We start from the raw sequence: 25924 nt of genomic DNA on the forward strand, positions 1-25924 counted from the left end.
ATGGATGCCCACCCGAAGGAGATGGTGCCTCTCATGGGCAGAATAGCCACTATGCCCAGTGGGAACGCTGCCATCCTGCAGGAGAAAAGGCTGGCAGAGATCACCCCCACCAAGAGGTAGGACCAGCAGGTTCAGGCCTGGGTGCTCTGCTGTGAGGGGCACAGGAGGAGCCTGGCACCCACCTTCAGGGACCCCTTGCCTGGGGTGGACCTGAGAATCTCAGTCTCATCTGGGGTGGCCTGGTGCCCAGCCAGGTATAATGGGGGGTGTAGGGGGGACAGCACTGCATACTCTGGGGTTGAGCTCGGGAGGTTAGTATGACTGGAATAATCAAGGGAGGCCTCCCTGGGGGCCCAGGGGCACCAAGGCAGAAACATTCAGAAAGGCTCCTGGGGGAGGTGGGGAGTTGCTGGAGCCCGAGATAAGGAGCAGAAAGATGGGTGGAAATTCCAGGTAGCAGGGACCCCCTACAGCATACATATTTCAAGTCCACTGGGGGCTTTCATATCCACTGGGTGCTTAGCCAGGTAATTCAGGCTCTCCAACCCCGCCTGTGTAAGAGGGACACCAGCCACGGCACCAGCCCACGGAGTAACAGTTAATTGCAATTGTGCCGACAACGTGCTGGGCACGGCACATGTTGGCGCTGATAATGTTTTGTTACCTTGAACTTTGTCTTCATTATTGTCGTTGTCACTGTCATGCCCCAGGGCCCCTGGAAACTGCACAGGGCTGGGACAGTTATGACCACTTCCCAGTTGAGGACACGGAGGTGGCGGGAGCAGAGAAAGTCCTTCTCCGGGGTCACAGCTGGCCCCTGAGCTGTCTCCACTGCAGTCCCCGCCTGAGCCGATTCGGTGTCCCTCAAGCCTGAACGCCCCTCCTTCTACCCCGCGGCACTTCCCTTGGACCCGGGTGGGCCCCCGGGTCTAGGTTGGCCCATTTGCCCTGCCTCTTCGGCCCCTGTCCCAGGCCCCTTCTTGGGCCGAGGTGAGCCTGGTGCTTTCCCTTCTCTTGATTTGAGTAGAAATTGCTGAGGCCTTCTGTGCACGAGGCGGGGGGCTGGGCCCAGGCTGGGCAAGAACACCTGCCCCTGTTCACAGTCTGGATGGTGAGGGGCCCCCAGGGAGAAAGTGGGGAGTGGCCTGGAGAGAGGGTGAACTAGGCGGGGCCGGGCCTGAGGAGGGGCAGGTCGTTCTGCTCCTGTGGGCATGTCGTTGAGGAGCTGCTGTTACAGTGGATGGTAGCAGGTGGACAGGAAGGGAGAAGGCAGAGGCTTGGGGCAGGAACAAGTGAGGAATCCCATGGGACTAAAGTGCTGGGTGGGTGAGGGTGTCTTTGGGGGGATAAGTCCCACCGGGGCTGGGTCTTGGCAGTCAGTTAAGGACATTGGACAATTGGGGGTAGTGGGGAGCCATGGAGGGATTTTGTGTGAGAGGGAGGGCATGGCAAGATTTGCATTTTAGAAAGGATACTCTGGGTGATCTGTGTGGGTGATGGATTGGAGGGGAGTCTGTTGTGACTATTGCCCAGGTGATAGGTGGAGAGCCTGGTGGTGAGGGATGGAGAAGCAGGCACAGATCAGAGAAGTATTAAGATAGTGGAGTCTGCCGGATCAACTCTGGGAGGGGAGGGAGGAGGACCGAGAGACATCCCCTCCTCCGGTGGGGGGACCTGGAGGGGTGATGGGGCCACCTCTGACATGAGCACTTCAGAGGAGCAGGAACAAGGGCAGGAGGAAGGAGCCAAGTTCAGGTGTGAAATGTTGGCTGAGAGGTTCCAGAGGCTCATTCAGGTGGAAGCTCCATCCTGGAGCGCAGGAGAGAAAACTGGGTGCATGTGGAGACCAGACAGGTGTCGGGGGCCCATGTGGGAAGCCTGGGTCTGGGAGGGCTTGTCTGGGTAGTAGCAGAGATATCTTGGATCTAAGCCACCAGCACTGCCCTCCTGCCTCCTTTCCCCCTTCCCTCCCCTCTCACTTTCCCAGGGGAGGTTTGGACCTCAGAGAAGGACTGAGGACAGAGTTTCAGGAAAATCCCAGATTCTTCCTGCAGTCGGGCTGCCCTTCTGAGCCCATCCTGGCTCATGAACTTAGTTCCAGGGTCAGCTCTGCCAACGGCCCCCACCCAGCTAAGGGCCCTGGTGTGAGGTGTGACCTTTGTCTCATGAATCGGTGGTCCCTTCTCCTTCCCAAGGCTCTTTGAGGGACCTCATGTGCCTACTTCTCCCCAGACCCCAAAGGTTTGGGCAACTCCCTCAGAACGGAGTATAGGACTCAGGTTTAGAAAGAAAAAGAAAATATTATGTGTCAGAAGGCAGTTCTGACTACTAAGGAAATATGTACTAATGGGGGAATTGAAGGCACCAAGAAATCTAGATTGGGGAGAAATTTTTGGACCTGGAGCTTTTTCTGAAGCATCATGCCCCTCCCTGTGAGTGGCTGCTATGGTTACCTCCCCCTGGGCGTCACCTTGCCCAGGGACACAGACACAGGCCATGAAGGCTGCAGAGGCACTGGCCTTGAAGCTCAGAGCACTTGGGCTTTTCTTTGGACAAAGTAGGAGAGGTAAGCTCCTCCCCAGGCCTGAGTCCACCTGGGGATTGTTCTCTGCCTTCAAAGGAACAGAAATGTGGGAGGAATTGTACAGAGCTGTCTGCGCATCTGAGTTAACAGCACCTAGCTGGTGGTGCCTTTCTGGCTGGGTCAAAGTAGGAATAAACAAACAGCACCTACTGCAAGTTAGGAGCCAGGATGTCACCTGGCCAAGACCTTGCTGTCTGCTCATGCTGGTGGATGAGATATGGCACATGCAGTGGCAAGTATGGCAGGCATGGGACAGGCCCTTGTGGTCTAGCAGCTCCCTGTCCCAGGAGTTAGGTCCTTACATACAGCTGGGTCCTTTCCAGCTCAGCTCTCACCATCCACCTTCCCAGCCACTGAAGTCCTCCTTCCTCAGTCACAGCCCTCAACTTCCTGTTGAGGGATGCAACCTCACAACTTTTACAGCTTAAGGGTGTGTTGGTCTGTCTGATTATTGGTCTCTCTATCTATCACCTATCTACCCACCCAAGTATTCATTCCTCAGACAGTCATCCATCCATCCATTCATCCTTCCAACCATCCATCATCTACCTATCTATTCATCCGTCCACTCATGTGTCCAACCAGCCATTCTTTTTTCCACTCATTTATCTTTCACCTATCCATCCTTACACTCAGCCATTGTTAGGTCTTCTGAGCGTCACGACAAATGTTGGGTTCTAGAGAATTAGGACGATGCAATTGTAGTTTCTGCTGTTGAAGAACTTACAGCGAAGGGACAGTGTGTTATTGCCTAGAGCAGCGATCCCGAACATTTTTGGCACCAGGGGCTGTTTTTGTGGAAGATGGTTTTTCCAAGGACCGGGGGGAGGATGGTTTCGGGATGATTCAAGCGCATTACATTTATTGTGCACTTTATTTCTATTATTATTTCATCAGCTCCACCTCAGATCATCAGGCATTAGAGCCCAGGGGTTGGGGACCCCTGGTCTAGAGCAAGAAAAGCAATGGCCTTACTGTGCCTAATCTGGTCTGATCCTTGGGGCCAGTTCTTACCAACCCACTGAAACAAGAGCTTTGTGAGGGGAGGAATTTTTGTCTACTTGTTTACCACTGTATCCGCAGCTTCTAGAATAGTGCTTGGCACGTTGTACATGCTCAGTAAATATTTGTTGAGTAAATGCACTACTGAACCCAGATAAGTAGGGTGGGATGGAGGTCAGGGCAGGAGCTGGACCTATTGTCCTGGGGAAACACCTGCAGGTGTGGGAGTTGGGCTCTGCCTGGAGATAGTCAGCAAATCTCAACCAGGATGTTTTGCTAGTAGATGTGTTTGTTAGTCGCTGGGTCAGAGCTGCCATAGTGGTGTGGTGACGACTTTGGGGTGGCAGTTCTGGGGTACTGCCGGGGTGCAGGGAAAGGTGATCTCACAGGATGACCTCTGATGCCCATTTCAGCTGGACAGTCCCTAAGTAGACAGTCCTAGAGCAGCACTGGCTCCAGAGTCCAGGTCTTTTTTATTTGTTTTGTTTTTTGTTTTTTGCGGTACGCAGGCCTCTCACTGTTGTGGCCTCTCCCGTTGTGGAGCACAGGCTCCGGACGCGCAGGCTCAGCGGCCATGGCTCACAGGCCCAGCCGGCATGTGGGATCTTCCCGGACCGGGGCACGAACCCGTGTCCCCTACATTGGCAGGCGGACTCTCAACCACTGCGCCACCAGGGAAGCCCCAGAGTCCAGGTCTTAAGGATCATGTAGCCCAACCATTTTCCATCTGGTGAGGACACTTGGTCCAGAGAAGGCCAGTGACCTCCTGGGGTCACACAAGAGGAGAGGCAGAGGCAGAGCCAGACTAGAACCCAGGCCTCGGGCTACCAGCTAGGGGTTTGCTCCTCCCTTTGTCTTCTCTTTTGGAAGAATGATTTGATTTTAGGTCAAGTCAGAAGGTTCCTCTTGATAGGCAGGAGACAGGCAGGTGGGGGGGGGCCAATGTATCAGGGAGCCTTGCCCTCACGCCATTTATGCCGCATTTCTGGACTAGCTCTGAGCCTTCCAGGCTTGCCTGGGAGTGAGCACTCCATGAGATGGGCACCCTCGACAGTGGGGTTGCAGGACACACAGGTGGACAGGCCCTGTCCCAGCTCTAATGGCCTTGCTTGGGTGTCCCCCCAGTGCACACTTCTTCCTGGAGATAGAAGGGTTCGACCCCAGCCCCGCTGTCACCAAGACCTCTCCCCTCATCTTCTCCAAGCCCATGGACTCCAACATCCGGCAATGGTGAGTACTGCGACCCCAGCATCCAGCAGTGGTGAGTACTGCGACCCGCCAGCCCGCCAGCCCGCCACCCCTGCCCTGGCCCAGCCCTCAGCTCTCGCGGGCGGGCAGTGACTCGCCCTGGGCCACACAGCCAGGCCTGCTTGGGGCATACTACCATAGTCCATTTAAAAACTTGTCCCTCTCTCTGTCCTCCCCATTCCGCCAGCAGCCTCCCTGGCAGCTGTGATGACATGGACTCCCCGCATTCTCCTCAGGATGACGTGACAGAGACCCCATTTAATCCCAACAGTCCCAGGTGAGCCTGGCCCTTCCCCTCCTCCCACCGTGCCCACCAGGCAGGTGCCACAGGGACAGGAACCAGGACCCTGCAGGAAAGAGAAAGAGGCCAATCCTGGGGTGCAAATGTCTGGGCCCATAGCTATGGCATGTAGGTCATTTTTGGGGGGAAGGGAGTATTACATTTTATGAAAGTAATACCCATTCATTATAAAACATCCGGACAGCAGTATGCAGCAGAATGAGAACTTAACGCAATGCCATATACATAAATTAAAAATATATGCATGTAGGGGACTTCCCTGGCGGTCCAGTGGTTAAGACTTCGCCTCCCAATGCAGGGGTGCCAGTTCCATCCCTGGTAGGGAGCTAAGATCCCACACGCCTCGCAGCCAAAAACCCAAAACATAAAACAGAAGGAATGTTGTAACAAATTCAACCAAGACTTTAAAAAAACATACATGCATGTAGCCGTCAAACATCAATGTGCATTTTGCAAGAATACACACAAACAAAAGGATACACATCACACATTACGGTGGCTGCCTATTTGGAGTGTAGGGGTGGGGAGAGAGATATGAAAAATATTCAAACAACACAAAATATGAAAGTGAAATTTCCCTTCCTCTGATCTCATTCTTTCGAGGTAATCAGGATGAACAGTTAGGCACGTATCTTTCCTGATCATTACTATGTGGATCCAAAGATACAGTTTGATAAAATGTGCTTGCATTTGGGTTAGAAGCGGAGCAGCACAGGGCAACATGAATCCCAGCACCTCCGTCCACCCCCCAGCACTAAAGGAGGGGATTTCAGGCACTGTGACAGGCACGTGCAGACGGTGGGGGCTGGCGCCGAGCCCCCTGTAGGCACAGCGGCTTTAGAGGGGTAACGGGAGACAGTGGTGCACGTGTGGTGAGTTGGAAACATTTTCTGGCCTCAGTGCAAACCTGGCCAAGCAAGAGCAGAGGCACAAAAAGAAGCGGCTGAAGAAGCACATCTTTGCGGCTGTGTCGGAGGGCTGCGTGGAGCAGCTGCTGGAGCTGCTGATGGAGCTACAAGAGCTTTGCGAGCAGTGCCACAGCCTGGAGGTGCCTGGTCAGTGGCTGGCCCTGGCAGAGGGTGCAGGGCTGGGGCTCCTGCTCGGCTCCTGCTGTCCACCTACCCACTGCCCTCCCACCCCGCCCTCCAGCCTTAACTGCTGGGCTGGCAACTTCGAACCTGATTCTGAGGGCAATGGGGAGCCATGGAAGGGCTTAGACAGGTGACGGTGGAGGATGGGGGTAAAACTGGAGAAGACCGCCGTTCAGGCAGAGTTGGGACTCCAGTGGCAGGGCTGGGGAGTGGGGAACAGCCCTTCTGGGAGTGGCACTGGTAGGACTCCAGGACGTGAGGAGTGAGTCCAGGGTGGTGCCATTTGGACTTGGGAGACTTGGTGGCTTGTGGGGCCCGAGCTGTCTTGGGGACCAGGAGAGTAGCAAGTTAAATGGAAGGGGGTGAAGTCTATTTGCAGGAAACCGGGGTGTGGGGTGGTGGCCTGGAGATTTCTGAGCTGGACAGTGGGAAGCCAGGCCGTGGGTGGGATTGGAGACGGTGGGAAGGCAAAGAGCAAAAGGTCTCTGATAAGGCTCTGGGCAGCTCACCGAGGGGGAGGAGCCAGCAAGGAGGCGGGAGGAGGAAGAGATGGACAGGGCAGAGGGGAGCCGGGGAGTTCAGGGCAGGGAGCTCCGTGGAGAGCCCGCGGCAGGTTCTTGAGGTCTGCAGCTGCAGCCGCCACACCCCGGCCTCCCTTTCTCGGTGCCGGGAGGACCAAGGGCAGCCGGGGTACCCCCTGTGCAGTGGCTCCATCCTGCGACCCTGCCTGCAGACTTCCTCATGCGCAAGCTGACGGCCTTGGACACGGGGAAGACCTGCCTGATGAAGGCCTTGTTGAACATCAACCCCAGCACCAAGGAGATCGTGTGGATCCTGCTCGCCTTCGCTGAGGAAAACAACATCCTAGACAGGTTCATCAACGCCAAGTACACGGAGGAGGCCTTCGAAGGTACCCGCCTGCGGGAGGGGCTGTGCAGACGGCGATTTCTGGCGGTGGTGGGGCACAGGCACTGCTGTCGCGGAAGCCCAAAGCACTTAGTGTGGTGCCCGGCACCTTCCTTCATTCTGCAAACAATCTTGACCTCTGGCCGCGTGCCAGGCAGTGTTTTTGGTCCCAGAACACAGGAGTGAACAAGACAGATGAAGGCTGATCTTCTAAATAAGGCAATTTAAAAATTGATGAAAAGAAAATTACAAAAAAACCAAAAGATAATGTCATCAGAAGTAATTGGGGATGGGCAACTTTAGTGTGGATGGTCAGAGAGGTGACCTTTGACCCAAAGCCAGCACGATGAGAAGGATCCAGAACAAAGCAAGGGCGAAAACCTGAGATGGGACTGAGCTTGACAGGGCTGAGTGATGGCAAGAAGGCTGGAGAGCTGGGCAGGGCCAACACATAAGTAACTATTAGTATCGCCATTATCCTCATCATTATTAACAGCCCCATTTGGGACTCAGTTTTGTGGCTTCTCTCTTAGGTGGTCTGGAGAGGGGGCAGGGAGACCAAACTCAGGAAGTCTGTTGTGAATAACCAGTAAGGTGTGTCTTTGAGTTTTTGGAGTCAGTAAACATCCCACTAGGATCTTATGACGCGCTCGTGTCAAAAATGATTGGCCCAAGAATAACTGGATGCCATCTTACTGATATGCCGAGGGTGCTAAACATCTCAGCTTTTTGCAGGTGGGAGTCTGGCTTGGGCCCTTAACTTTTCTTGTGGGAGAAAGTTATTTTATTTGTACTTATTTATTACCATTATTATTTGTTTTTGCCAGTCTGGTGGGTGAAAAGTATGAACTCATTGGGTTCAAATTTTCATCTTCCCGATTACCAGTAATTCCAAACATCTTTCATTTCCTGTATTGTCTGTGTGTATTTTCTTCTCTGTGAGGTGCTTGTTAATAATAGTTTCTCAGTTTTCTTTTAGGTTGTTTGTCTTTTTATTGATTTGTAGGAGCTCTTAATCCATTATGGACTTTTAAAGGCACCATTGCCTCTTTTATACATCTCAAATATTTCCCCCAGCCTATCACTTGTCTTTTAACTTTCTTTAAGATGTCTTTTGAAATACAGAAATTTTAAATTTTTATGGAAGCAAATATGTCAGTGTTTTCTTTATGGCTTCAGAATTTTGGATTTTGCTTAAGAAGTCTTAAGAGGGTTTTCCCTCCAAAAAGGTTATTAACAATTTTCCAGTTTTAAAAAATGCTTAGTTCTTTGATCCACCAGGACTTTGTTTTTATGTATGGCATGTTGGCAGCTCTTTGGAAAATGCTGTTTCTGGTGTAATGTTTTGAGACACCGGCCCCCGCAACCCCAGCCCTCTGGTCTCTTCTGTCTGGAGGTTCTGTAGGCTCCACCAACCGTGTCTATGACCCTCCCCCACCCCCCTCCCTGCTGCTTCTCCCCTGTTCTGTTTCTCAGTCACCAGAGTATCATCCACCCAGCACCCAGGCCAGATGCCTGGACCTTACCTGAGACAGCCCTTGTCCCCCATCCCCAACAGACCATCCTGAGGACTCTTTCTCCCAAGGATCTTTGGGTCCATTGGATGGACAGCTCCTCACAAGTCTGAGCTCCTTCTAACACATCCTCCAATTTTGCAGCCAGAGTGCTTTGAAAATACACATGTACAAAACCCAAAACTCTGATCATGTCACTTCCCTGCTTCAATGCCTTCTGTGCCTTCCCATATCCTTTGGGATAAAGTTCTAACCTCTTAACCTGGCTTACGAGGCCTTGAGTCAGCCCCATCCAGCCTGGCTAAACTTACCCCTTAGTTTCGAGGCCACTCTGGGAAGCCCCCCAACCCCTTAGGCTGTGTTAAGAGCTCCTCTGGATACCACAGACCCTGCACCTCCCCATATCATAACGCTCAATTCGCAGGGAGACTGTGAGCTTCCTGAGGACAAGAATCAAAACTGCATCCCATGTCCTGCTGTGTCGCCATTGCCTGGCTGTGGGGCACAGAGCAGATGCTCCGCGAATAATCCCTGCTTCCACGCAAAAATGAATGAAGCAAAGAATGAAGCTGGGCGACACAGACCAGGCAGGCAGCTAGTATTTCTCCACGGTTCGGTGGAGGATACAGAGGACAGAGAGGGGAATAGGCCAGAGAGGGTGTGTCACCCCCGGTCCCAGCCGCTGAGCGCAACCGCCCACCCCTGTCCTGTCCGCAGGGCAGACGGCGCTGAACATCGCCATCGAGCGGCGGCAGGGAGACATCGCCGCGGTGCTCATCGAGGCCGGCGCCGACGTCAACGCCCATGCCAAGGGCGTCTTCTTCAACCCCAAGTACCAGCACGAAGGCTTCTACTTCGGTGGGTGCCGCCGCCCCGGGTTGGGGTCTGGGTGCGAGAGGGGCGGAGGGCGAGGCGGGGCTTCTGCCCATAGAAGCGCTAGCAGGCAGGGGAGACCCCACTGCCAATCTCTGCTGGCTCAGTTGTGTCCGAGGCCCTGGAGGACAGAGCCGGGACCAGGGTGGCGGCAGGGGCAGATCCACCTGAACAGGACCGCCAGGCTGGAGACCGGCACTTGGGAGGATGGGGAGCCTGCATTCGGGGAGTGTCACCTGGTGGTGTTAGAGGACACACAGACATTCACCTGAGCAGCCCCCGGTAGGGAACATAGACCTGGGAGGGAGAGCAAGGAGAGAGCCCTAATTTACAAAGAGCAGACAGGTTCTGAGAAGGGAAATGACTTGCGCCAGTGTAGTAAGGAACAGATGTAGGCATCCTGCCTGCCAGCTCTGGCCTCTGTCCCCTGTGTACAGTGCCTCTCAGGGCTGCAAACAGGAGTCAGAAGTAAGGGGACAAAAACTCCCTGACTGACACTTTAGGGGGTCCAAAAGCAACTGGTGTTAGACCATCCCAGGTGAAAAAAATTTTTTTAATGTGTTATTTAGATACAGTGAAGTTCACCCATTTTAATGTACACTTCTGTTCATTTCCACAAATGCGTACAGTTGCATAACCATCACTGTGATCAGGACAGGGGACAAACAGCTCCATCACACCAAAAAATTGCCTGGTACAACTTTGTAGTTAACTCCTCCTCCTTGCCCAGCCCCTGACTGATGGCCACTGACCTGTTTTCTCTTCTGGATGGTTTTTTAGTCAGCAGGACTAAATGGGTCTGGATGGCCTTGAGGACAGGGTCTTGTCCAGTCAGACCTGGCTGGGAAACATCTGTTGGGTGGGATGAAGAGAGGTAACAGGATGGAGATTGGGGGGGAAGCAGCAGGAGACCTGATGTCCATCCCTGGTTCTGTCCCCGGTTTGCTGTGTGACCAAGTGTGAGTCACTTGCCTTCTCTTTTCTCAACTAACATTGATTGTTTACTATATGTACCAGGCATTGTTCTAGGTATTTGAAATATATCTGTGAACAAAACCAAGATCTCTACCCTCATGGAACTTGCATTCTAGATGGGAAAGAGACCATCAATAATGGATATAACAAATAAGAATGTTATGTAATATGTTAGAAAATAACAAGTGCTATTGAAAAAAATAAAAAGTAAAGCAGGGGGGACTTCCCTGGTGGTGCAGTGGTTAAGAATCCGCCTGCCAATGCAGGGACAAGGGTTCGATCCCTGGTCCAGGAAGATCCCACATGCCGTGGAGCAGCTAAGCCTGTGTGCCACAACTACTGAAGCCCACGCGCCTAGAGCCCGTGCTCCACAACAAGAGAAGCCACCACAATGAGAAGCTCGAGCACCACAATGAAGAGTAGCCCTGGTTCACGGCAACTAGAGAAAGCCCGTGTGCAGCAACGAAGACCCAAAGGAGCCAAAAATAAAATAAATAAAATAAAAAAATAAATAAGTTAAAAAAAAAAACGACAGCTCAAAAAAAAAAAAAAAGTAGTAAAGCAGGGGAAGGAGATCAGGAATTCTGGGCCAGGAAGGAGCTGGGTTTCCATTTTAAAAGGGCAGTTAGGGTGAATGATTCATTGAAAAGGTGACATTAGAGCAAAGACTCACAGGTGGTGAGGGAGGGAGTGATGCAGGTATCTAAGGAACAGCACTACTGGAAGAGGGAACAGCCTGTGCAAAGCCCCTGAGGTAGAAAAGTGCCTGTGTGTGCTCGAGGAAAAGGAAGAAGGCCATTGTGGCTGGAGGGGAGTGAGTGAGGGGGAGAGGAGGAGGTGACGTCAGAAGATGTAGGGCCTTGTAGGCTGTCGTTGGAATTTGAGCTTTTGTTCTGGGTGAGGTGAGCCTTATGTATTAATAGGATCAGTCTGGCTTCTGTGTTGAGGATAGTGTTGGAGGGCCAGGGTAGTAGCAGGGAGACCAGTTAGGAGTTTGTTGCAATGATCCAGCTTCAGTCTCCCACTCCTGCTGAGATGGGCAGGATAAGCCCCATTCCTAGAACTTGGGGAATCACCGCTCTGGTCCAGGAGAGAACCGAGCCCCTGTGCTCCCCCTCCCCCAGGCGAGACACCCCTGGCCCTGGCAGCCTGCACCAACCAACCCGAGATCGTGGAGCTGCTGATGGGCAACGAGCAGACGGACATCACCTCGCAGGACTCACGGGGAAACAACATCCTCCATGCTCTGGTGACGGTGGCTGAGGACTTCAAGACACAGAATGACTTCGTCAAGCACATGTACGACATGATCCTGCTGAGGAGCGGCAACTGGGAGCTGGAGACCATGCGCAACAATGACGGCCTCACGCCGCTGCAGCTGGCTGCCAAGATGGGCAAGGCCGAGGTGGGTGAGGCCCGGGGCCGGCGGGAGGGCGCGAGGCCCGCTCCCCAGGGGCCCTTCTGAGTGGCCGACTGCACGGACCACGGACAGGCAGCACGTGGGCGCATCCTCTGGACTTCAGGCCCTAACATTCTGGGTTTCTGTCTCCTGCCCTGGGACCCCCTTGCCGGGGCCAGAGTGGAGGAGTCTTAAGGCTGCGGTGACTCAGGCTTTGCGGCCGAGGATTCCTGCGCGGTGAGGCACCCAAGCGGAGGCTGAGTGTCTGACCCTGGGGGCCTTCAGCCTCTTATGAGGACGGGAGTCCCCGAATGTCTGCTCTGGATCCAAAGCCAGTTGGCTGCTGGTCCCTGACTCTGGAGAGACCCCAGCCTGTCTGTCAGGTTGAAACATTGAGCCAAGTCCCCAGCAGAGTATGTGGCTGCTCGTGGCTCTTTGTGCCCTTGTGATGTGGCCGAGGAACTCAAGTTAACTGGGAGCTTGGTGAAGACTCAGCTGGGGTGGGCTCCCATCTCTATCTGTAGTGGGAGCCACGGCTTGGTCTGGTTTCAAGGTCAGGACTCATCATGGCAAAGCTGCCCCTGAGCGTCCACATCTTGAGCCCTGGGAGGGGACCGTGGCTCCTGGGAGGCTGCAGGAAGGCACTGGGTAGGGTGGGGACTGTGGAGCCATCACAGCTGTGCCAACCTCAGGGCAACTGAGGAGGGAGGTGGTGCCCCGAGGGCCTTGGGTCCCGTCCCAGTGCTCGGGGCTGGTGCCCACAAGGGACCTTTTCATTCTCTTGTGGGAGGAGGAAGGGGTGCAGAACAGCTTTGACAGAGGAGGAATTGTGTGCCTGCCTCGCCCATCTCCTGCCCACCCCAAGGACACAGCTTCCTGGGAGCTTTGAGGAGAGTCAGACTGTGGTCGCAAGTCAGAACTTTCTCCAAGGACCGCTGTGCCATGTGTTTGTCCCTGGGGAGGGCCCAGGGATGAAGCTTCCTGCATGGAGCATGGCCCCCTGACCCCTGGTTCCCCAGAGGATAATGTGTCCCTCCACCCACACCCACCACTTCTTGCCAGTCTTGGGAAGCCGCCTGCACCCTTCCTGGCCCCTCCTCTCCTTCATTCAGTGTTCTTTGGAAACTTTTCCGGATGCTGCCCAAGTTGGCCACTATGCTGGGAGCAGAGGGTGCAGTCATACTTGAGACACAGACCATGTCCTCGGGCTCTTGTAGCCTGGGGCGCAGGAAGGGGAGACGTGCCTTATCCCTAGGAGCTCCCTGCCTGGGCTGTAGAGACTAGGCTTCCGTGCGAGATGAGATGGGAACCCCACTGGGTCACATGAGATCAGGGCTCTGACACTGTCCTGCCCATTAGGACCCTCCTCCTGGGCCTTGGGTTGGTGCCCCAGGACGTTCTGCCCCCATCTTATTGTACCCAGGGCTCGCTTTCGGGAACTAGTGAGCTCTCCATCTTGCCTGCACTTTGGAACCACCCAGGAAGCTTTACAAGATGCAGATTCCCGAGTCCCACCTCCAGAGATTTGGATTGAGTTAGTCAGTGGTGTGGGAATTTTAAATGTTCCCCAGTGACCCTAACATGTAGCAGAGAGCAAGCTCGCTGACCTAGAGAGTGGGTCCCACGGGCCTCTCTGAAAGGCTGGTGTCATGCATCACCCCCTGACTGGCCAGAGCAGTGAGCCTCAACTGACAGGGTCTGACAGAGGGTGGGATGGGGAAGCTGGAGAAACTTCCAGCTGCTTCTCAAGTCCAGGCCAAACAGAAATTATTTCTCAAAATTGTCAGTTCCTGGATTCTTCCCGGAACAGACTCCCCAGCTGGTGCAAGGATGATCATGCAGCCCTCTTAAGCGTGCAAAAGGCCTTCACGCCTCTTGTCTCTGTTATTCACAATGCCTGGTGTGACGGGCAGGTCAGCGAGCTTTGTGCCCATCCCACAGATGAAGCGGGGGCCGGGGGTCACAGTGACAGGCACTCGGCCTGACTCAGTCCATCCCTGGTGGGAGCCTCTTCCCAGGCCCTGTCTGCCTGGGGCAGGCCCAGCGGTCTTCGCCCCAAACCCTGTCCAGGCTGATGGTTGTGACTCTTCCTGTCCCCAGATCCTGAAGTACATCCTCAGCCGTGAGATCAAGGAGAAGCGGCTCCGGAGCCTGTCCAGGAAGTTCACCGACTGGGCCTACGGGCCTGTGTCGTCCTCGCTCTACGACCTCACCAATGTGGACACCATGACCGACAACTCGGTGCTGAAAATCATCGTCTACAACACCAACATCGATGTGGGTCTCCCGGGTGGGCTGGGGAAGGTCAGAGGGTAGCAGGCTGGGCCCCAGGCCAGGGAGGCCCTGGGAAGACCCCTTGCTACTAGCCAGACATGTCTGCAGCCCCCATTCCTTAGCCTTAGTGGGCGGGGTCTGGGGTGGGTGCTGGGGCCACCTGTTCCCAGCTGACCTTGTGGTGGGGGTCTCCTGGCCCCATAATCCTGGGCAGGGTTGGGGAGGGGTGTAGACCTTCTCCATCTTTTTTCCCCCCAACTCCTTCTATTGGTTCCATATGGTCAGGCTTAGAATCCCCTCTTCCCCCAAACCTGGCCCCAAATAAGGGTCAGGGAGTACACAGTTTGAGCAATCAGGGAGGCCTTTCTGGAGGAGGCATAGCTGGGAAGTCAGTGAGGCTGAAGGAGGAAAGAGAAGATCAGCAGCGGGAAGTTTCTGGCTCTTGGAGGAAAGTGAGGAAACACATCTTTCACATTTTACCAAGAGTTGTGCTTCCCAGAGCCTGCCTTGCCCGGGATCTCCCTGGCCCTCACAGCAGCCTGACTGGTAGGGCAGGGATTGAGATCAGTCTTACTGACGAGGCGGCTGAGGCCCAGAGAGGGTCAGGGGTTTTCCTAGGGTCACACAGTGAAGGAGTGCCCAGGAGGGGCCAGACACCAGTCGTGGCCCTGGCCTCCCTTCTAGCCCTCCCTCCCCACCGTGCCTCAGATCCCCTTGGCAAAAGCACCAAGCTCTGTGCCTTTCAGGTGCTGTCTGGGTGCGCTGGAATGGAACCTCAGGAGCTAGAAATGACCTCTCCCAACATTTCCAGCCAAACCAGTTCATTGCCTCCTTCTGCCAGGGGCAGTGCTGACTCAGAGCTTCCTTTGAAATGAGGGCCCTCCGGAAATGGTCCCTTCCTCTGTCTCATCTCCGTGGTGACTTGAGCCGCTCTACCCCCAGAACCGGCATGAGATGCTGACCCTGGAGCCCCTGCACACGCTGCTGCATATGAAGTGGAAGAAGTTCGCCAAGTACATGTTCTTCCTGTCCTTCTGCTCCTATTTCTTCTACAACATCATCCTGACCTTCATCTCCTACTACCACGCCCGGGGGGAGGAGGTAAGTGGGCCCCTTGAAGTGGGGGATGGGTTGGTCAGCACTGCTGGACCCTGGAGCCGCCCTATGTGCCTACGGAGAAACTGAGGCCCAGAGAGGTCAAGAGTTGTGCATGGGGTCCCCCGGTTTTCATGCTTCAACAGTGTCTTGGACACCGAATACGTCACCAGCGCCTGGTTGAGCTCAACCCCAGGTGCTCAGCCCCAGGCTGACCCCTGCTACAGAATTAGGAGCCCCAGGCCCTGCCCAGGCTCCATGTCTAAATCTGGAGCTGGTTGGGTGTTTTTGCTGTGAGGGCCATGGGAGAAAATGGGAGGAGGTGGAAGTCATTTGGAGAAGCATTCCCAGCACTCTGGGTCTCGGTTCCCCATCCATTACACGAGGCACGGAGTCTTGGCTTTAACTGTGTTATGAGGCCCTGTGAGTGTCTGGATACAGATGGAACAGATAAATGCCAAGAGGTATGAGAGGGTTGTTAGCGTGGATTGGATCGTGCTTCTCACCGCACAATTCTGGGTTTCCACTCTGGGCGGGGGAGGCAGGGGCTGGGGGCTGCAGTTCCTTTTTGGCCCTGTACAGAGATGCGGCTTTGTGCTGGCCTCTGGCCCAGCTTGAGGGTTGGGCACGTGTATGTGCGTGGTTCCCCCGGAGGTGGCGCTACCCCTACCTTCCTCACTCCCCATCCTGCACCCATCCATTCCTTTCCCTTCCTCCCCAGGCCCTGTCACACCCCTTCGCATACAAGATGTGGTGGCTGCAGCTCTTAGGAAGGATGTTTGTGCTCATCTGGGCCATGTGCATTTCTGTGAAAGAGGTGAGTAGGTCACCAAGCCCTCCTGGACTGCCCTGTGAGGCAGGCAGGGTGACAGCAAGCTCTGCTACTACTGCTGGGAGACTTTGGGGAGGCATTTCCTTTTTAACCTTTAGATTTACATAAACAAGCAAGCTTATCCTACCTACTTTATCTATCCATTCCTCCATCCATCTGCCCATCTATGTGCCAGTTATCTACACTCCCAGCCACTCAGTGTCCCATCTTCCCTGCCCCTCCATCCACCTATCCAATCACCTGCCCTCTCTCATCAACCCAGCCACTCATTCATCCATTTAAACACCCACTCATCCTTACCCACTGTCCTTCCATCCTTCATCCAACCATCTTTCCATCTGTTTGTCAGTCGATCTACCCATTCATCCATCCAACCAATGAATCAGCAGGTATATTCTGAACACCTTCAATGTGGGGCTCTGGAGGAGATGATAGGGATGGAGGGAATCTGCCCTCTTTGAGTTCATAGTCTGGTAGGGATTTCAGATGGACACAAATAGCTAGACTTTAACATAGACTGTGAAAAGACCTGATGTTGGGCTCAGACCCGTGCTCAGAAGAGATGACTTTTATTGGCAGTGGGGGGGCGGGCAGGAAGGTTTGAAGGCAGAGATGGCACTTACTCTGGTAGGGGAGGGTTGGCATGAGGACACTGGGGAGAAGGGATTACAGGACAGGTGTGGGGAACAGCATGAACAAAGGCTCAGAGGCTGGAAAGCTAGGCCATATTTGGGGAATGGAAGGTAACTGTATGGTTCTGCTGCTTTGTGGGTTCTGGGGTGATTACGGGGGTGAGAGTAAGAGATGTGAGAAGATCAGGGGGAGCATGCACTCTTACCCTGGGGTTGCCTCTGTCCCCCAGGCACAAGTGCCCTTCCATATCCCTCACCTGGGCTCTGGCTGGGCCTTCACATACTTCCCTGTTCCTGAGTCTCAGTCCTGGGGAAACGCCCCCCTTCCCCAAATCCTCCAGCGAGGGGCATGAAGAGGGGGCAGCTTTTCTTTCCTTTCTGGCCTCAGGGCATCGCGATCTTCCTGCTGAGACCCTCAGATATGCAGTCCATCCTCTCGGATGCCTGGTTTCACTTTGTCTTGTAAGTAGGTCTGTCCCCTTGGTCACCACCTCGCAGGCAAGGCTGAAGTCCTGTATGATGGCTGCTGTGTCCCTCTGCAATAGCCACCCTACCGTGTCACCTGTCCCTGTCATTTCGCCAAGTCACATGGCCAGGGACCTCCTCTCTCCTTTCTGGTAAGAGAGGCACATAGATGCCCATGGAGAGGACCAGAAAACACTAGGACAGTGCCCACCATCTGGTTGCAGGGATAGCTGACTGCACCCTGCCACAGAGCCCTGGGCGGCAGCCAGCACAGAGAAGGCATGTTTATTTTTTATGAAGGGACACTCCAGGCCAGTTCCTCCTGGCTGTCGTTTTGGACCCTGGCAGGTCAGGACTGGAAGGTACTTGAGAAATCATTGAGTCTCATCTTTAGGCATGAAAACCGAGGCTCAGGGCTTCCCTGGTGGCGCAGTGGTTGGGAGTCCGCCTGCCGATGCGGGGGACGTGGGTTCGTGTCCCGGTCTGGGAGGATCCCACGTGCCGCGGAGCGGCTGCGCCCGTGAGCCATGGCCGCTGAGCCTGCGCGTCCGGAGCCTGTGCTCCGCAACGGGAGAGGCCACAACAGTGAGAGGACCGCGTACCGCAAAAAAACAAAACAAAACCGAGGCTCAGTGCAGGGAAGTGAGTCACGTCGAGTCAGGCGGAGCTTCAGTCGTGAAGCTCAAGCCAGCCCAGTTTCCCAGTCAGCCTCATCCCGAGCTTGTGCAGGGCTGACTACTGTAGGCGCTAGCCAGGAAGCTCAGCTCAGCAGCCTCTCTGAATGAGGTCTTGTGCCGAGGATTACGTAATCCCTGTCTCTAAATGAAAGGAGATTTATGTAACCCCTGTCATGTGCAGAGGATTACGTAACTCCTGTCTCTAAATAAATAATGGAAAAGGATCTGCAGCTTGAGATGAAGAATGTTAGGCTCCATGCCTCTGTAGACCCCACCAAAGGCCCTATTCTGAGCATTTGGGAGGCTGGGTCTGTAAGACCTTGAATCTTGGCCTGATGTTTCCAAATACCTATTAAGTATGTACCTGCCTTCCAGAAGCATGAGCTAAGTTCTTCATCTCTTTGGGCAGGTGGGGCCCCCTGATACTGCAGTGAATGAATAAGCCAGGTGCAGCACTGCCCAGGGTGCAAGTCACATATGAGTCTGTCACCTTGGAGAAACTGTGACGATTCCGGAGAAAAATCCATTTGTACAGCCACTGGCTTTGGCACAGACGGAAGGCACCAGTGCCATGTCCTGTTCTTCCGCTTCTTCGTTGTTTTCTTAGTGTAGAGGAACGTGTAAACATGCTTCCTCACTTCAGTCCCAAATGCCCTGCTCACCCAAACGTTTGCTTTTCACTGCACAAGGAAATCAAAGTTGCCTGTGTCCTAACTTTAACTAGTTAGATATTTTGTAATTGTGGAGACTACCTGATGTTATAAGCAAGAGAGGGTTTCTATCCAGATGTCTGCATAACTGATGGTGTTACACACTGTTTAGGAGTAGATTTTGATCTTGTATGTTTGGTACTTATTGTACTTTAAACATTTCAAATTGTGGTATAATACACGTAACACAAAAGTTAAAACATCTTAACCATTTTAAGTGTACAGTTCAGTACTCTTAAGTACATTCGCATTGTTGCACAATCTCCTTTTAGCAAACCTATTATATAGCATGTATTGTAGTTTTTTAAAGGATTTCTCAAAATAGGTTATGGGGGACTTTTGTTATGATTGACTTTTGAGTATAGATGTCAGCTTTTGTCATTTTGGTTAAAAATGCAATCATTCACCACATCCTCAGTCTACCCCAGTGTACCCCAACCCATGTGGGGGTCAGAAATCACATGGGTGATTTAAAAAACATACAGCGTCCTGGGCAGCACCCTGGGCCTTCTGAACCAGAATCTCCTGGGCCCTGGGGATCTGTATCTTTAAAAAGTCCTTGTCAACTGCAACCAGCACTGACTTGCATCTAGCAATGCAGTCTGCAAGGCTGGATTTTAGACGTCGTCCAGCAGATCTGGGGAAGCCTTATCTGTCTCTTCAGCACCAGCCACCAGGGTAACTATTCAGGATTTAAGGGAGGTTGGAGGATTTGGACATCTCTGCCCTGATACCAAGAAGTAAGTAAGGCCCTTGTCTCCTGTGTCTCCTGAACAGTTTTGTCCAAGCTGTGCTTGTGATACTGTCTGTCCTCTTGTACTTGTTTGCCTGCAAAGAGTACCTCGCCTGCCTCGTGCTGGCCATGGCCCTGGGCTGGGCGAACATGCTCTACTACACGCGGGGATTCCAGTCCATGGGCATGTACAGCGTCATGATCCAGAAGGTGTGTTGGGGCTGCCGAGGGTCAGAGATGGGCAGGGAGGGCCTTCCAAGAAGGCCCATTTTTCAGATGGGGAAATTGAGGTCTGGAGAGGAAAAGAGACTTGCCCAAGAGCCAGGCCACTGCTCTTTCTCCCAAATACTGTGGCCTCCCTTTGCCTTTGGTCAGGCTCTCTAGGAGGGAAAATATGTATATATAATATGTTATATATATACACGTAGATATGTTTATTATATATGTTTACCATATAAAGGATGTGCAGCACACAAGTTACAAACAATAATAAAATATACAGTGCCTTTTGTTGTAAATTCCACATGGCTAGTTGAGTCTCACCGAATAGTCTGTTGATTTGGGTTGAACTCATATCTGTTTGCCAACCTATGGTTGCAATTGACAAGTGAGTGTTTTGCCAGCATAAATGCTGGTATTTTCCTCTGTTTTAAGGAGTAAGATGAAAGGGAAACAATGAAGACTTGTGTTGAAACTGCATTTGTTTGTCAGTGATGCTGAGCCGTTTATCTGCTGAATTGGATAATAGTTTTCAAATACTAGAAGAATATTTCATCAACGTTTTTGTGCTATTCCCACTATTAACAGCTACAGATAGGACACATTTTTAAAGTTTAATCTGCCTTAACATTTTGTCCATCATTGTCTTAAGTCTAGATCTAGATGATCAACAATCTCTGATTTGTAGCTTTTACCAATTTCCATGGTGTAAATATTCCCACCATGGCTGACTTCCAGCTACCAATGCGATGTCACTGAATACAGAATTGGGAAGGGATGCACAGTAATGCACCATTATATAGGGTTTCCGCCATATGGTTATGAGAAATAAATAGCCTTAAAAGCCTAGATAATTATAAAATGTAGTAAAGTCACTCGGAAGTGATGCGTTTTGAACATTTATTATCTTTGTTTCTAATGCAATTTAGTTAGTTATAAGTTTACACAATTTAATTCTTAGTCATGGCTGTGTTTAACAACGAGCTCAGAAAATTCATGAAAGTGAGACAATCAGCTCTTGTGAGCTGGTGCGAGCTCGGCCCAGCACACTGCGGCCCCCAGGAAGTGTGAGGATTCCAGATGTGAGTTTCTATGAGGAAAGGTGCTCATGTGCAGCCTGAATCAGCAGGGACAGAAACAGACTGTGTTCTAGGAGGGAGGAGGGTGGAGAGCAGGAACAGAAGAGAAGTCTTTCTGGAAGAGGTGGGCCCAGCGCTGAGCTGTGGAGACAGCGTCAGGAGGACCTGGTGAGGGTCGCAGAAGAGTGGCCCGAGCGAGGGCATGGTTAGAGTGCGAACCCAGGAGAGGGTGGGAAGCAGTCAGGAAATCAATGTATAATGAATCTGTGCTCAAACCTTACCCTTGAATTGTGTTTCTTTCTTTGTAGGTCATTTTACATGATGTTCTGAAGTTCTTGTTTGTATATATCGTGTTCTTATTTGGATTTGGAGTAGGTAATTGATTTATAAATAATAGTAACTCCCTCGTTTGTAAAACACTTTACACAGATGTCAGCATGACAAAGCACACAGGAGCCTCAGCAACAATTATTTCGGCCACCGGTGGAACACTTTCCGTGGTTAGCATTTCCCAACCATTATCTCTTTACTTCTCGTGACATCTTGACCAAGGGGGAGTCATCATCATCCCTGACCATAAGGCCACTGAGACTGAGAGACTCCAGGGTTTGAAATGGTGGCTTTTATCCAACCACCCTGTGTGGGAGGCATCCATCACCCTATGCGGCTCTCACAGCCTCAGATAGGCTTGGCAGATTTTCGGCCCCATTTTACAGATGGAGAAGCTAAAGTCTGCAGAAATTTGATTGATGGTCTTTGAAAAATAGGAGTAGAGTAATGCATTGAGATAACCTCCTTTGGCCCTCCACATCACATTACTGTCATAGTTTGCTGCAGATATATCTGTGAGAGCCTCTGGTCTGCTGGGACCAGGGATGGGAAACCCCTCTTGAAAACCTCTCCATTTACACCTAGAGACTGTCATACAGAGTGGAGTAAGTCAGAAAGAGAAAAACAAATATCGTTTATTAATGCATATCTGTGGAATCTGAAGAAATTGGTATAGATGATCTTATTTACAAAGCAGAAATAGAGACACAGATGTAGAGAACAAATGTATGTATACCAAGGGGGAAAGGGGGGGTGGGATGAATTGGGAGATTGGGATTGACATATATACATTATTGATACTACGTATAAAATAGATAACTAATGAGAACCTACTGTATAGCACAGGGAGCTCTACTCAGTGCTCTGTGGTGACTTAAATGACAAGGAAATCCAGAAAAGAGGGGATGTGTGTATACACATAGCTGATTCACTTTGCTGTACAGTATAAACTAACACAATATTGTAAAGCAAGTGTACTCCGATAAAAAAAAAACAAACACCTCTCCATTTACAACAGAGGGAACAGCATAACCTGATTTTATTTCTAACCTCTGCATAAAGAGATATCATTTTATTTTCCCAAGCCAGTTTTTCTTCCCCTAGTTATCACTGGCATTTGAAGTTAGGCAGCTGTTCCCATCTGTCTGGTACCTTTTCTGGGTCACAGTTTGCTTATTTATTTGCTCCTTCACTTGTTTGTTTATTCATCCATCCATTTCCTCCCTGATTAATTTGATCATTCATTCATTCATCCATCCGTCCATTCATTCAGTAATGAGCCACTGCTGTAGTGCGTTGGGGAGAAGAAAAGAAAGAGTCCCAGGCCTTGACCAGAGGTCTTGCCACAGAGCATTAGGAAGAGACTCAGGACTTCTCAGTCTTGGGGGATACAACCCAAGCTACAGGAAGTTGGGAGCTCAAAGCCTGGTTGAGGAGCCAGAGACACACAGATTATAGATTGTAGTTATCGACTGTGCAAGCCCGTGATAGATCAAGGGCTGAATGGTGGGGTAGAGAGAAGAGTTTGGGCTTTGTTAGGCAGAAAGGGCTTTCTGCCCTTTCTGTCAAGGCAGAGCACCAGCCTGCTGAAGCTTCCGGAGGAGCTGAGGCTGGAGATGTAATTTAAATAGCTGGAGAGAAGGAGGCAGCAGGCCTGCAGTCTGTGTGTGTGGGCATCGGTGTACATGCAGGCATGCACGGGTTTATTGGGTAATTAACCAGACAGAGAGGCTGCAGAGAACGCCCTGTTATGTCTTCCCAGCCCTGGCCTCGCTGATCGAGAAGTGTTCCAAAGACAATGAGGACTGCAGCTCCTATGGCAGCTTCAGCGACACGGTGCTGGAACTCTTCAAGCTCACCATAGGCCTGGGTGACCTGAAGATCCAGCAGAACTCCAAGTACCCCATCCTCTCCCTGTTCCTGCTCATCACCTATGTCACCCTCACCTTCGTCCTCCTCCTCAATATGCTCATTGCCCTGATGGGGGAGACTGTGGAGAACATCTCCAAGGAGAGTGAGCGCATCTGGCGCCTACAGGTGACCTTGGCAGAGTCTTTCTATGGGAGCCCTCATGGGGACTCAGTTCAGCACATGGCCCCAGTGGATCTGGGGTGGGGCCTGGAAATCTGCATAAGCTCCCTGTGTTTGGCCAGGTTTGAGGAAGCTAGGTTTCTGGGGTATAAGGTCTAGGGAGTGTGGCTGGACAACAGCACATGTGAGAGGAGCTCAGGCTTATGGGTGTGCTGTGCTCAGAGTCAATGGTGTGATATGTGGATGTTGAAGCGTGACCTTAGGTTGCATTAAGAGGAGTAGGTATAGGACAACGTCCTTAGGTATAAGACAATGGAGGTGACAGTTCTGCTCTCCTCCAGTACTCCTCACATGCTATGGGCCTTACACACGGAGGATACTAACCCACAGGATGATCCAGAGGTAGTGACCAGGCATGTTACACTTCCTACATAAATGGTGTAAGAAGAGCATGACAGTTCCTTCAGATATCTGCAGAGCTACTTGTGAAAGGGGGAGCAGCTTCCTTCTGTGGTCCAAGAGGCAGAAATGAGGTATATGGGGCAACAACAGGGAAAAAAGCTTTGATTTGACACAAGGAAGTTACTAATGATTAGGGCCTTCTTAATTGGATTGCTGTTAGTATTCAGGAGAGATTGGACAAATTATTGCCGGGGAAATTGCTGAGGGGACTCTAAGCCTGACATGGGGCTAGGACCGCATGATGTCCTCCTGGAAACTCCCTTCCTGGTGGGATCCCAGGATCCTAACATTTTCAGTTAGGCAGCTCTGGACTTCCAGAAACATTGTTTATGTGATGTTTAAAACAATTTGAACACCTTTCCCAAACTTACTGGGTGTTCATTTTTGAATTCTGTAGGTTAGCCAGATCCTCAGGATCTATGCATTAAGCATTCCATGCAGGTGGAGTGGGCTGTTTGGTGCGTGTGCACATGTGTATATGTGTGTGTGTGCAGGCGTGTGGGCGCATCCAACACTCACACGGAGCCGTGCTCCTGGGCTGGCTCCTGAGAGATGCACTTAGGCTCGTTTATGTCCCCAGAGAGCCAGGACGATCTTGGAGTTCGAGAAAATGTTACCAGAATGGCTGAGGAGCAGATTCCGGATGGGAGAGCTGTGTAAAGTGGCAGAGCAAGATTTCCGACTGTGTTTGCGGTAACAAAGGGAGAAGGGCCCTTTGGTGATGCTTTCTGGGTGGGTGAAGAGAGATGAGTTGGTGAATGTTAGTGAAATGATGCTGCCACTTGCTTGCCAGACCACGGTCTGTTCTGCCTCCTCAGAAGATGGAATTTGCTCTCTCGGGGTCGCTGGCCCAGGGATAGACTTTCTAAGCCTCAGAAGGGAGAAGGAGACTGCCCTTTTGGAGGTGCCTCCATGGCCTCCCCCTGCCCAGTGTCTGCCTTAGAAGAGATTTGCCAGCCTGGCACTATTTGTCCTTCTGAGAGGCACATTCTGTCACAGGCAAATGGAAAGTGAGACAGCTACTTTTGACAGATGTCAAGCTTTTTGATTTTTAAAAAAGTACTTGCACGTGCCCTGACCCTCTTTTCTGATGGGTCTACCTCTTCCGACCACCTGTCTGACTGCCTGACCCTGCAGACTGCCTTCTTGGAGTATAATTGTACCTTGACCCACCTCTATGACTGAAACCCCTCCCCGCCCCGCTCTGCCCCAGGAACCATCATTTCAACTGTAATAGTTACCCTAATAGATATGTCTAATTTTGACACCCTCACTCTAGAGATGTTCTGTGAATGTGAACTTCAGCCAAACTATCTTCTCCACTTACAATCCAGTACCTTAGACACTGCCTACTCTTTTGGGTTCTGAACCCTGACCTTCTTCTCTTTTTATAAAAAAATTTTGGGCCACACCCCGCAGCATGTGGGACCTTAGTTCTCCAACCAGGGATCAAACCCCTGCATTGGGAAGAGGAGTCTTAACCATTGGACTGCCGGGCAAGTCCCCTAACCATCTTCTCTTAGTGCAACCTTAACCCTAGCTGGACTTCATGCCCTCACATCTTCTCAGCCCGAGCCTGCCCCACTCTCCTTCCTTCCCTCCTTCTCCATGGGCTGCCTCCCCGAGTCAGGCACAGCCCCTGCTGGCTGAAGATGTCCCCTTTACACCTCTCTGAGCTTCTGGGTCCCACACCCTGGGAGGAGACTGATCCTGGAGGCCTGGGAAAATGGAGATTCGGGCAGGTTTCAAGCCTTAACAACACTGATGTGACCACATGGGGCAGGAATGCCCTTGATCCCTGTGGAGGACTCCCCAAACGTTGTGCTACTTGTTTGCATTTAATGAGGTGCACTTGGGGAGTAGTGAGAATGATTATCACACCCGCAGGATCAACGAGGTGAAGTGGACTGAATGGAAAACTCACGTCTCTTTCCTCAACGAAGATCCGGGGCCCGGGAGACGGACAGGTACCGCTGCTGTCAGGAAGCGTGACACCCACTCCTTTCTGACCACGTGACCCCAGGCACACCAAGTCGGAGGGCCGTGATTTTCCCCATCTGTAAAATGGGAGGGTTGAATTAATTCCTTCCAGCTCTACTGTTTTCTAACCTGAGTTGGAATAACTTCTAAGGCAGGTGGTAGACTGAGACCTGGAGGTACAACTTGCAGAATGCTGTTTCTGTAAAATAGTGTTTTTTGTTTTTTTTTAAGCAGATTTCAACAAAATCCAAGATTCTTCCAGGAACAACAGCAAAACTACCCTTAATGCATTTGACGAAATAGATGAAGTTCCGGAAACCTCAGTGTAGAAGAAGAACCCAGAGCTCGTGTGCATGTGGGCCGTCTGAGGCTGGAGGCTGGGTTCTGGACTTGGTGCTGCGGGCTTTGCAGAGTAATGGAGCCTGGCTCCACCTGCAGAGACAAGGAAAGCACCCTCATGCTGGACGGGTGGCTGAACCGAGGGGCAGTTGTCAGTTTGAGTGGGAAACACC

At 52.0% G+C, this 25924-nt stretch overlaps 1 protein-coding gene across 2 annotated transcripts; it reads left to right on the forward strand.

Moving 5' to 3' along the window:
- On the forward strand, positions 1-25924 carry TRPV3 (transient receptor potential cation channel subfamily V member 3). Of its 2 annotated transcripts, none has more exons than XM_029212768.1 (17): positions 1-116; positions 4712-4816; positions 5025-5111; positions 6036-6190; positions 6960-7136; positions 9364-9504; positions 11619-11899; positions 13994-14170; positions 15110-15268; positions 15984-16079; positions 17115-17188; positions 19356-19521; positions 20918-20984; positions 22702-22976; positions 24013-24125; positions 25320-25399; positions 25644-25924. In XM_029212768.1, the coding sequence occupies exons 1-17, from the start codon at positions 1-3 to the stop codon at positions 25739-25741; spliced, it is 2367 nt and encodes a 788-aa protein (XP_029068601.1). In that variant the 3' UTR covers positions 25742-25924. The 2 variants fall into 2 exon arrangements, with proteins under 2 accessions (XP_029068601.1, XP_029068602.1); XM_029212769.1 differs by having other exon boundaries at positions 25647-25924.

The sequence above is a fragment of the Monodon monoceros genome, unplaced genomic scaffold, assembly GCF_005190385.1.
Source record: "Monodon monoceros isolate NGI ecotype Baffin Bay Population unplaced genomic scaffold, NGI_Narwhal_1 Super_Scaffold_9, whole genome shotgun sequence".
NCBI classification, from domain to species: Eukaryota; Metazoa; Chordata; class Mammalia; order Artiodactyla; family Monodontidae; genus Monodon; species Monodon monoceros.